General features: G+C 36.9%; 1 protein-coding gene across 13 annotated transcripts in view; it reads right to left on the bottom strand.

The window, feature by feature from the left end:
• Positions 1-12380, bottom strand: part of HDAC9 (histone deacetylase 9) — a 974909-nt gene that overhangs the window by 757171 nt on the left and 205358 nt on the right. For 2 of the 13 annotated variants that reach the window (XM_034668845.1, XM_034668895.1), the window contains exon 2: positions 10423-10486. The exons of the other annotated variants lie outside the window; for them this stretch is intronic. In XM_034668845.1, coding sequence (XP_034524736.1) covers positions 10423-10486 — 64 coding nt within the window. The remainder of the gene's footprint in view (positions 1-10422; positions 10487-12380) is intronic. 13 annotated transcript variants of the gene reach the window in all.

Genomic DNA, 12380 nt, shown 5'->3' with positions numbered 1-12380 from the left:
GGAGCCTGCTTTTCAATAATGAAGTTCTTTTCCCCAACATATACTCTCCTTCCTGATACCCTTCACTGAACCAGGCCCCTTCTCTTTCCCAAACTCCACATTCTCCCAGAAGTCTTCCTTTCCTCTCGTAGATCCTTTCCAAAGTTTTCCCCCATGTTTATTGGATGATTTTTCTCCAGAAGGGAAACCCTTCTTACTTCTTCCTGCATCCTGAGACTAGCTGCTATTTTTCTCTCCCACAGAAACCTCACATTTTGCCCTCAATCCTGTTCTTAAATCCTGCTTACTATTAGCCATATCTGCCTGGTTTTGTCTCCTATACCCCTAACTAGAAAAACACATTGGATGCCCCTACTGAGTCAGCAGTCAGGATGCTCCACACCAGCATACTCTCAAGGTAAAAATAAATAAATACGCTGACTCTGTCTGTAGAATTAAACCTTTTCAGTATGAAAATATAATCTCCTGGTACGTAGGCGATAAGAGCTGCAGGGTATGAAAAGTGATATGCTCACATTAAGTAAACCCTGAAAATTATTTTCCTTGACAACCAAAGATGTATCTAACCATATTTCCAGAGGGAAATCATACTCTGCAGTATCTAATATGGTAACCCACAAAACTTAGCTACTCTGTGATAGTCTATGATCATGAAAATTACACTCAATACCCCTTCTTTGATACCTAAAAACACGTTTTCCTATGCCCGAAGTCTGTGATTATGAAAAAGAAACAAACTGAATAATCCAAATTGTGTTGTTCACGTTCAAATCCTGAAGCATGAAACTAGAACAAATAATTTTCTGATTATGCCATAACCTTATAGATGAGCAGTGTCTGATGCTGTTAAATCTACCAAAAAGAAGGGATGATTTTAATGTTAGCTTTACCTACAGATGAGATTTTTCTACATGTCACTGTCAGAAAATGTTTTAAATAAAAGGGAAAGGATCTTGGAGGCTTAGGGAGGTGGAAGCTATACATTTCTTCCTCTAGAAATCTTAAAGAAATTCTCACCTAAAAGAAGAGTAAAATAAATTTAGCTAGTTTGAAACGTTAAGTATCTTTTGAAATTGAGGCTAATACATAATGGAAAGCAGAAATACTTCAATTTTGCCTTGCTTTTATATAAATTCCAAATGAAATATTCAAAGTTACAGCTCTCCAAGTTAAAAGAAATGGATAACATTTATGTGGTTCTATTGTGCATCAAGGTGAACACGTTGATTGGAACTTGGCTTAGTTGGGAAAAGAGAAGTTAATAAGGCAATTGTTCATGTGCTACCTAAAATCAGACAGGAATGTGAACCTTAAACAAGACAGAGTATATAGAGTTACTCTCAAAAGGACTAACTTTCCAAAACTCACCAGTACATACCATTTCAATAGTGCTCTCTAATCCAAATGAAGCAACCACTTTACAATTTAATTTTATTATTCCTACCATTCCACAGTCTCACACACACACACTTTTTTTTTTAAAGTTTACAAAATAATTCTGTGGTTAAAATGGAATGATCCTTAGCAACATTAAGGCATCACCCCTATTTAATGTGGCCTGTTCTTGTGTTTATCATCAATTCTGAGCTCTTCTTCATTTGCTGTCTTTTACCTCACATCGCACATGGAATGTAAATGTTCAAAACATTTAAGATAGGTAAGAAGATGAATGAGGTAGGAGGACTGGTGATGAAAGGAAAGCATGAGAAGATCATGAAGGTTCTGAAGGCCTGGATTTAACCAGAAAGGAAAGAGAATAAAGAAAGGGAGGAGACAGGAAAAAAAAAATAGTTGAAGATACAAAGAACGATGTTGGTCTGCTCCACTGTTTAGACTCAAGTCAGATCTGACTATAACAGTAAGAAAATCTCATAAGAAATCTGTAGAACGTTCTTAGACCTAAAGTGTGGATAGTAGGATCTATTAGTTTGAACCATATAAAATTGCCTGACTTACAAAAATTCCCATTGCATATGGTTCAGCCTAAGATAAACATTTGCATAGTCAATGCTAATTATTTCTGCTCTTTCCTCTTCCCAAGCATGACTTAGGTAAATATGCTGGAAAATGGACAATTGGGAAGTTCCTCCAAGGAGGCTATGGGACTCCTTGAGCTCTCACTGCTAGCCATACATAAAGCAGGGAACAAAAATCAGAGTTTACCCCCCAGCCCAAGGCTCCTTCCACAACCCCTACAACAGTGTGAGGGTCCAAAGAGAGAAACAAAGTGAAAGGAAGAGCAGATGTCAGACTTACCTGCACACTCAGAATTTCACTGAGGGATGAAATTATGTCTACCAAAACAGAGCTCCCTTCCTCCCCGTGTACCAGAGAACAATGAATAAAAAATGAGTCAGCTGAAAGAGTGACAGTTCCCCCAAGTGCCACAGGTTAGTGGCATTTGTTAAGAGTAAATCCCAAGTTTGTCAAATTCAAGAGTTCTTTGCTGGTGATTAGTTAACATGATTGACAACAAGGGATACTTTCAAGAGCCACCCATCCGACCGTGACTCATCTTTCAGGGTTGGACAGGAGAGTCAGTGCAGAGGATTTTATACACTCAGTCATTATAACTGTCCTAAAAAATAAGAGCTCATACCATTAACAGCACAGTTCCTCCTTTAGCTGAAAGTTAAAGACAGATTTCCAAGTCCCATGGAAGCATTCACTAGTGGATCTAATGAGAGATCAACCACGGAGCACATCAAGGAGATGAAGATAAAGAATATAATCAACTATCTGATCAGCCCAAATTACTCACATAAACAGATAATATGGGCCAGGGAAGAAAAATGCTCAAAGTTGATTTGAAAGATCTTCACAGATCTCTTAATAGCCTCAAACTTGTTGAAAGAATTTATTAGGCTGTTACTATAAGCATCCTTGAGGATCACTGGGCACCTCAATGCAGTTGAATGTCCTCCTGTCTTTTCTCCCACAGATATGCTGATGAGCTTGTTGAAAGCCGGGCTGTTATGGGAGCGGCAAGTGCTCAAAGCACTTGGTCTGCAGAGTGAGAGAAAATCTTTTGTTCCCACCATCACAGGTTATTAAGATTATAAAATTTGGAACTAAGAGTCAGTCAACAACAATAAAAACCTGCCGCACTAATTAAAAGAGATTGTATATCTGAAAAAGAACATTACGTTTCTCATTCAGTTTGGGCTCCAAGAAAAGCAAATCAAAATGTTGGGGCAATGTTGTGATTGCCTGCTGTTAATGGCAAGGCTGCTATTTTAAATTGCAAGGAAACTTTTCAAAACCTTAAATAATGGTTTCAATTGTATTTAGGCCTTGCTCTAGATGGCAAATACATCTTTACCTCTTTTTCAAAATTGGGTGACTAAAATCTTTTTTGAGGAACACAGTAGAGGTACCTTGTAAATTTAGTCTTGTGTATTTTTGCTGGAGCTAAATTATAAGCAATATATTGGTGAGTTGTAAAAGTCAAATAAAGAAATTAAATTTAGCACAGTGTTTACAATGGTGATTTCTCATTGCAATAATTATGGGAACTCATAAAATTTAGGCTTTGTGAGAAAACCAGATTTGTTAGACTTATTTTTAAATTTATGGGTATCAACAAATAGGATAGTTTCCAAATATTTTATTTGATCTGTTTTTTTTTTTTAAATCTGGCTGGCAATTTTCTTAAAGCATTCACAAGTTTCCATTTTATTGGTGGCTAGATGAGCCTGTATTTGTAAATACACTGTGTCTACTTTTAAACTGTTTCTTTGGCTTTAGAGTTTGTTTAAATGCATAAACATAAAAAAAGAGATAAGTAAAATCTATTTTAAGATCTGAGAGGCAATTTTGAAAGTTTTACTGAACCCCAAACTAATCTGCACCAGCCACAGAAACCACTCTTGTTAGCAGCAAATAATAAAGAGAAAGTACCAAAAACTAAATACCATAAAATGTTTTTGTTTCAACCATCGGGTGTGTTTAAAGTTATTGGCTTAGAACTGTAAAGCAAACAACAATCATGACAAACACTACTCGGCTAACAAACATTTAATGTTTCTCTATACCAGCACTTGTCATACTTTTATGGAGGGACGAATCTCCTCCCTGCCACCAATATGGGTGAGGAGGTCTGGGAGGGGCCTGAGAGTCTGCATTTCTAGCGTCTTCCTGTGTGATGTCAATGCTGCTGAATGCTGCTGACCTGATCCAGACTTTGAGTAGCAGAAATCTATTACGTACTGAGCACAGCACTAAGGCATATATTTTTACATTTTATCTTCTTAACCACCGTAAGATACAGGTAGTTTTATCCCCACCTACCAAATAAGGAAACAGAGGAAAAGAGATTTCATACTAGCAGCAAGGGACAGAACCAAACTATGAGCCCAAGTCTCTTTGAAACCAAGGTCCCTTGTCTACAGTATTTCAATTCCTTCATCACTCAAGAAGAATCTCTCATTATCAATAACCTGCTAATCCAAGGTAAATGGACCCAATTCTAGAGGAGTTTAAAAATTCAGATGCTCAGGCCTTGGCACCTCACCCCATCCTCCATATATTTCCTTTTTGATAAATGAGCTAGGAATTAAGAAGTCTAAATATTTTCATCATCTCCACAGGTGACTCTGGCAATCACCAAAGTTACTCATCTGTTACGCTGTCTGAAGAGAGAACCCACTGCAATAAATGCCATCTGCATTCCATTTGTTACTGAAAATGGCAAATAGGAGGTATGGATGCTGATCGAGTATGTGGGCTTGAGGAAAAACATTTCCTCTGTAAAAAAAGTTAGACATTTATTTAGCGTTTTCTCTTGGCTGACAACACACAAATTGTAATCTTTCAGTTAATCTCTAGACCTGAGCTATAGTCCTTTTGTAATTCTCCCTCATTTCATGAAAGGCTCTAATCCAACAGCTGCCGCCGGCATCTCCAGCAGGTGTATGCAGAAAACAAGTCCATCCTGAGACCTCCCTCAGAGGCCAGGACATTGGGATGAAGCTGGCTGCGATGTGTTCCTTTTCCTCTCTACTTTTATGCTGTCGCAACAGCAAGCATGTGTCATCAGAAAATATATGATTAGTCAGGGCTCCTCCTGATGACCATGATATCTTCTGGAGCTCAGACAGGGCAGACTTCTCTCCCCATTTCCACTTCTACAGGAAAACTTCTCAATAGAACCAACCATTTTAAAGGGTTTTTATACTGGGCCACTTGTGCAAGAGGGGATGATAAAATAGAGGAAGAAATCTCACCAACACAAAACTAGTGTAACAAAAAGAGATGAAACACAGAATGGGGTCTTACACCATCAATTCTCCCCAAAGTAGGAGGTTCTATCAGCCTTAACAACAATTCCACAGGTTTCCACAAGCTTTTCACTGGTCTCACCATTACTTTTAAGCAGCAGTTGATTCAATAGTTATTGGAGAGAACAGATTCAGCACCAAGATAGTGTGTCATCAGGCACAAACTGGAATCAGTCACTCAATCCATGTTTGGGAAAAATACATGTAAGTAAGACTCTACCATTTTTGTCAACATTAGAAGTGACCAGATATTCATATACATTTCTTCTCATGTCCCCAAAAATCTACTGTAAGATTCAAGTTTACCAGACAGAAGTCCAGCATACTTTATCAGCAATCCCTTACTCAAAGTGTATAAAGAGCAATGCTCTAAAGAGAAGATAACAAAGTTACTTCTTAGAAGAATCAGAAATTCATGAACTATTATTGCTCTAGTTAACTCTGGCTGTCAGAAGTAAACAGTTACCAGATCACATCTTTCATTCGCTATTACACACACAGGAATATTTTTAAATGGGTAATATTTTTAATAGAATCTTATTCCAAAGAGGCCTCAATATTGATTTTCGGGGGTACAGTGCGGCACAAACCAGTACATAATGTATTACCTCCCAATAAGACGATTGTGAATGCCATACTTCTTAATACATGTGTATTCACGGGCATATTTTGGCAGATAACCCCCAACTGTGTACGAAGTTATCAATGAAAATATTCTGTTAATAGGATGCTTCAGAGTCCTTAATAATAGAAACATGTCTTCTATACACACTGTGTAGCTCCCTGCTGTTCACCGTGGCCCCTGAGCAAGCAGCAGCAGCAGAAGCATCACCCAAGAGCTTGTTAGAAATGCGAAATCTCAAAAAAAAAAAGTTTTTTTTTTTAAACACAAGAAAGATCACCCCAGACCTACTGAATCAGTGTCTGCATTTTAACAAGATCCCTAGGTGACTCATAGGCACTTTACAGTTTAAGAAACACTGGTATAGCAGTTATCAAGCTAGGAGATTTGTATTTGTTTTTTAATTTAATTCTCAGAACGACCCTACTAGCCAGATATTTTTCTTTTCATCATTACCACTTAGTGGGTGAAGAAACAAGACTTGGTAAAAACTTTTCTGAAGGTTACATAAACAGGAAGGGAGAGATTCAACAAAAGCCCTGTTTGTTTCTCTCTGCTGTGTTGTCTTAAAGCAGAATGTCTTCATTCAGAGCCCACAGATAGGTGTTGTATGGTACACAAAGTTTAGTGCACCTTTCTCATGATAAGGTTCATGATCTTCAACTGATTTTTCAAAAAAGTCTATGATCCAAAACTGTTTAACAATTACTTCTTGAAATCCTTGTAAATAGGTATAGGGGCAAGCGATCCACAAGAATTTATTTTCTTAACATTAATACTTTAATCCTTGAAATTTGAAGAGGGCCACTACACAAAAAACAGTCATATTCCAAGCAGCAATTTACATTTATGCGTTTCCTTTTAAAAATCTGTGGTCATGCAATTTTTCTCCCCTGCTTATTTTAGGATGCTTAAGAACTTATATAAAAGGAGAAATGAAAATGAAGGACACTTTGTGCTAAAACTTTAAAGTCTAACTAAAATTTGGCTCATCACTACAGATTTTTAAAAACACAGTGATCAAAAGCAAAGCTTTTGGAATTCACCTGTTATTTAGGTTTGAATTTTAGCACTACCGTGTGTTGTATACACAATCTTGAGCAAGGCATGTGGTTTCCTAAACTTTAATTTCCTAATACAAAATGAAGATAACAATAGCACCAATCCCTATCCCTGTTGTTTTATTATATATGATAATATAGGCAAGTGGGCCGAGTGAGTTGCTTGGCAATGTAGTAAGCACCCCAAATTGTAGTCAATTATTACTAAAAGTGCTGTATCTTATCAGTGATTATTGTATTATAAATAGCCTTAGTGGAGTTTTTCCAGTGTCCAAGAAAGCTATTTACCAGATTTTCTAATCTTTATAAAAAAAGGATGGGCATTTAAGGAGTGAGCCCTGGCCTTTTTAAAAGCAAAGGGAAGGAAGGGGAGGGGACACTTAAACTCCTTTCAGTTACACTTTTATTATGAATAAGTGGTTCTCAAAGTATGGTTTCCAGACTAGCAATATCACCTTCAATGGGTAATTCTCAGAAAAGCTAATTCTCAGGCCTCTCCCCAAACCCACTAAACCAAAAACCCCAGGGCTGGGACCAGCAATCTGCTTTATTTTACATGTCTTCCAGCTGATTCTCATGCACCATAAAATTTGAGATCTGCCAGTATAAACAAAAAGGAGCACTGAGCAAGGACAAAGATACATCCACCCAGCCTCTAAAGGTCCATCTTTGGTGTGTGGACACCCGAAGCTGTGATTAAATCTCTTGTGATCTGTGACATGTCATCATAAGGATTTTCCCAGGCAGAGGAAACACGCATCTGCATAAATAAGCAGCTCTCAACTTCCTAAAGTTAGGGTGCTATCCTCCTAGAAACTTCCCCACCTCACCAAAGGGGATTAATGCAATCATTAAGTTATGTAGTGCTATGAACATTTGCATCAAAAGGACATATCCTCATTTTCTACAGAAATAAATGTAAATGTCAAGTGTCTGATCCTAGCTTAAGGCCTGTATTTTACTGGGGCAAAATGCACATGTATTTAGGTTTAAAGCACAGAGGTGTTTACTAATAGGAAGGAAAATGAGAGAGTTTAAAGCACAGAGGTTAAGAGTGTCGATTGCGAAGTACTGCTGCCTGTTTTCCTAATCCAGGTCCCTCAATTACGAGCTCTGAGACATTGAGCAACTAATGAATCACGCTTTGCCCCAGTTACTTCAGACCAAGGGAATAGGAACAATAGTAACTGTCTTCTAAGATGCCAACGATTAAAGGAATTCACATATATAGAAATTGAACAGTGCCTGGCATCTAGTAAGTGCTCAATAAATGTTCATTTTTTAAAAAGTAAATGAAGCAGAACAAAAAATTTTGGTCTCCTCTTTGTGAGCTTATCAAAAGGAATCCATTCCCTTTAACCTTGGGGTTTAGACAAATGCCTTGTTTTCATACTCTGTATGACACCCACAATAAGGTCACAACCTTTATGTGGTTATTGTTACTTAATTATGTCATGTACTTTTGCCAGGTTTTTCTCGACCAGACTGCTGAGAACCACTGAGGACAAAGACTTCTTAAGTTTCCTCACATCCCCACTCTGCCTTCCCTGTAGAAGCAAGTGGCTGAACACATATTTATCTGTAATAATACAACATGAAAAATAAAAATGTGAATTACAGAACACAAATTTTAGACTTCATTTATTTTTAACAAAACAGCCACAAAATTAGAAATATATTTATTTAACTTAAATATTCCTAAACTTATTTTAAATTTATTGCTAAAAATGCATTGACACATTGAATAATTTCTATAGTAACAAGCATAACAACTCAACCCAATTGTTTCATGGAGCTAGAGTCAAATCACCTTCTTAAAACACTGTAAAAAACTTATTCTTCAATAGCATAAAAATGTGTTTATGACATTGAACATAAAGACCGATGAAGGTTATACTATACAGCCCTTCTAAAACTCCTTTAGGTTGCTTTACTGATGCTCCAACAGAGATAAAAAAGAAAGTTATTACCTGAAATAAAACCTCAGCTTCAATTTACTGCCACATTTCCAGGCATCCCATATCAAACATAACTATAAATAGTAGGATCCTCAAACTGCAAGTCCAGTCTAATTTATAATTTATTTCCCCACTATTCCTGTCTTTCTGTCCTGGAATGCTTCAGCCTGAAAGAAATACCTTCATGTTTTACAAGCTGGGTTTAGAAACTGTCACTGCAGATCCACTGCAAATGGGACATTGTTTCCCTTGGCTGGACTGTGATGTGAAGATAGGGCAGACATACAACTATCTCCAGAATACAAGGGCTTCCTTGCCCACATTTTCCTCCCCTCTAGAGCTCTCACATTGGAAACAGTACTGCCATGAGTTTCTATAGAACCTGTCACCAGGGAACTGTCCAACATACTTTGGCAAAGGAATTATTTCACCCTGTAAGAAGAGAGGATAGGAGGATACTAAAAAGAATAATCTCTTGCTTGGATGCTGGCCATCTAATTAAATTCAAAAGGGTATTGATTCTGTCCACTTAAATTAACTTTAATTTTATATATAACCAAATTATAGATTCAAATGAACCAATATAGATCCCTGACACTCCTCCAAAAATGTATCACATGTCTCTAAATAAAATTTTTAGAGTGAATATGATTGAAAACTGACTTGGATTTTTGATTATTTTAAAATTTAACATAAAATCCCTAGCACAAAAGGATAAATTGAGGCAGTATATTATGTATAGTAGAGGCCACACAACTTAGCAACAAAAAAAAAAGCAGAAACTTGCTAAAGCTCATTAAGAGTATGTTATTATTCCAGAGATTTAAAAAATATTTAAGAGCAGCATTTTAAATTAAATTGATAACGTGTAATAATTTGTCACCTAACTCATCACACATTATAAAAGCATTTACATATATTAAAATCCAAATATTCCCAAGTTCACACATGGTGACAAGGATATCAAATCTTGAATCCTAAATCTGGCTAGCCAATATCTAGTTAGAGTGTTCCACATCTTTACTAAATACTGAGCAAGAGGAAATGAACTACATATTTGGATCTGTGCCTTAATAATTCTCTATGTCAGGTCATAAATCTTCTGACAGAAAAATATTAAATGCTAAAATCACTTCTCAAAGAATTTGCAGCATTGTTTCCTTTAGATTATTTGCTACAGAGCACCAGTTTTATTATCTCTGAGTTAGTGTGGACATAATGGAGTCAGAAAAAACACAGGATAGACCAAATCACTTATCCCCACATTACTACCAACTTTCCACTTGATTGCCTTGCAGATCTATTTGTCCTATAATTACCACTCACTAGTATTAAATATTTGTCCCTGAAATTGGTTAAAACATTCTTAAAATGCAGGGATGACAGAAAATGCAGATAATGAAGAAATGTTTTCATTGTAAAACTGAACTAACAGTTCCTAGAATCGTCTTCAAAAAACAGGAAAGGGAAATAAGCAACTATGCATTTAAGAAAATACATACCTTCCATATAATTTTCCAAATCTCCATGAATTACAGGAAAATAAATCTGAAAAAGTTTTAATGGCTGTGGAGAATAAAGCAGATAAAACTTTCAGAGCCCAAACATTTTGTCCTTCTAGAAATAAACATTCACCGGTCCTAATCAACCCCTAAACTGTCAGTAAATTGTGTTTCTGGAACTCTTTTAAGGGGACCACTTTAATCTTCCCAGAGAAGATTGCCCAGTGCAAAACAAAGATTTCTTACCATGATTACCGCTCAGAAGCTAAAAATAGACATCCAAGAAAATTGAGATCAAGCAACTTCCTGACACAAACTGACCTAATTCAACAGTCTGATCTTTATCAGTCCTTGCTGAAGACCCAGAGGGCTATGAAGCTTCTATGAAGAATAAGGGACCCCACAGAGGACACAGAGCCCTATGGGCAATTTACATGTGAAAGAATAAGGCTTGCAAAAGATTAGAAAGTACCTAACATCTGTTCATTAGCATCTGTTAACAAAAGACCTGTTAAGTAAATTTTAGAAAGTCCATACAATGAAATACTATGTAGCTGTCAAAAAGAAAAGCAGAGAGGCCTGTATATATGAAACTCCAAGAAGTACAGTAAGGGGAATAAAAAACAAGGCACAGGAAACGTGTTATGCTAATATTTAACACATCGTGTGTGTACGCATCCGCGCGTGCGCGCGCGCGCGCGCACACACACACACACACACACACACACACACACACACACAGAGCATGGCATTCTCCAGGACAACACAAGAAACAGGGAGCAGTGATAGATTCTACAGTGAGGAGAGGAGCAATCAAGGAAAACGGGGAGAAATAAAAACTTCTCCAACTGTGGCTTTTCTCTTTGAATTTTGTACCTGTATATCTCCTACATAAAATGATACTTAATGGCACTGATGAAAGGATTATCTGTATTCAAAAATATTCAGTCAAGTGAGCAGTCCTTCACATCTGTGGGGCACTATATGCCTCACAAGGAGTCAGGACAAAAAGGCCTACATTATTCCAATGGTTTCCATTTCATTTTTTGCTCATTCACCAGGAAGCTCCACATAACAAAGACTGTTTTAACTTTGGATAAACATATTTTCCACCTACTGTTCCTTGGATTGTTTCAAATAAATTTCCCGTGGTAGCATAAGGAAGGTAGTTGAGTGACAAAAGTCATTTCCCTTCTGTATTAATCTTCATCAATCTCTTTAAAAAACTTTCCAGAACACGCATGCATTAAGTAGAAAAGGTACCTGCATTGAAAAGGCATCTCCAAAGCCAGTCCCTAGCCCTTTGTTTCTAAACCCTTCTATAAAGAAATTCTGAGACAGACACTATACTGTCCCCATATTTGAGAGAAAAATTCCCCATCTGGTACATCCCTCTCTGACAGCACTGCAGTCGGAAGGTACTGAGTAGACAAGACAGAGCGTAGTCTTACAAGTGAGGACTTTGAAGACAGACTGCCCAAGTTTGAACCCTGAGTTTGACACTTACTGGTAAACAGGCAACTCACATAACCTCTGTATGGCTATTTCCTTCTCTGTAAATTATGGCTAATAATACTACCTAATCTGAAAGCACAACTTAGCATTCTTCAGGTTGCAATCCATTAGTATGAGTATTAAAATCAATTTGCTCAGTCACAACTGACATTTCTTTAATTAAATGAGAGAAAAAAATGGCATAGAATAAGAAAGAAAACAGGAGTTTTTAAAACAGTGTAAGTTGATAAATATTTTTCCATTCACATATAACATAGAGACTGGGGGTATATGTGTCATGTGTCTCAATTTTTCATTGGGGGTCATGTTCAAAAGCTTAAAAGTCTGTTATAGTTAACTATGAGGAAAAAAATGTATTAATAAGTACCAAGCACTTAGTACACTGCCTAGCACTTAGTAAGCACGTTAAGGATGCCCTCGTAATCTTTATTACAACAAGAGTA

Source organism: Ailuropoda melanoleuca, chromosome 1 (genome assembly GCF_002007445.2).
Source record: "Ailuropoda melanoleuca isolate Jingjing chromosome 1, ASM200744v2, whole genome shotgun sequence".
Lineage (NCBI taxonomy): Eukaryota > Metazoa > Chordata > Mammalia > Carnivora > Ursidae > Ailuropoda > Ailuropoda melanoleuca.
Note: the sequence above shows the minus strand (reverse complement) of the source record. Positions and strands in the feature narration are given on the sequence as shown.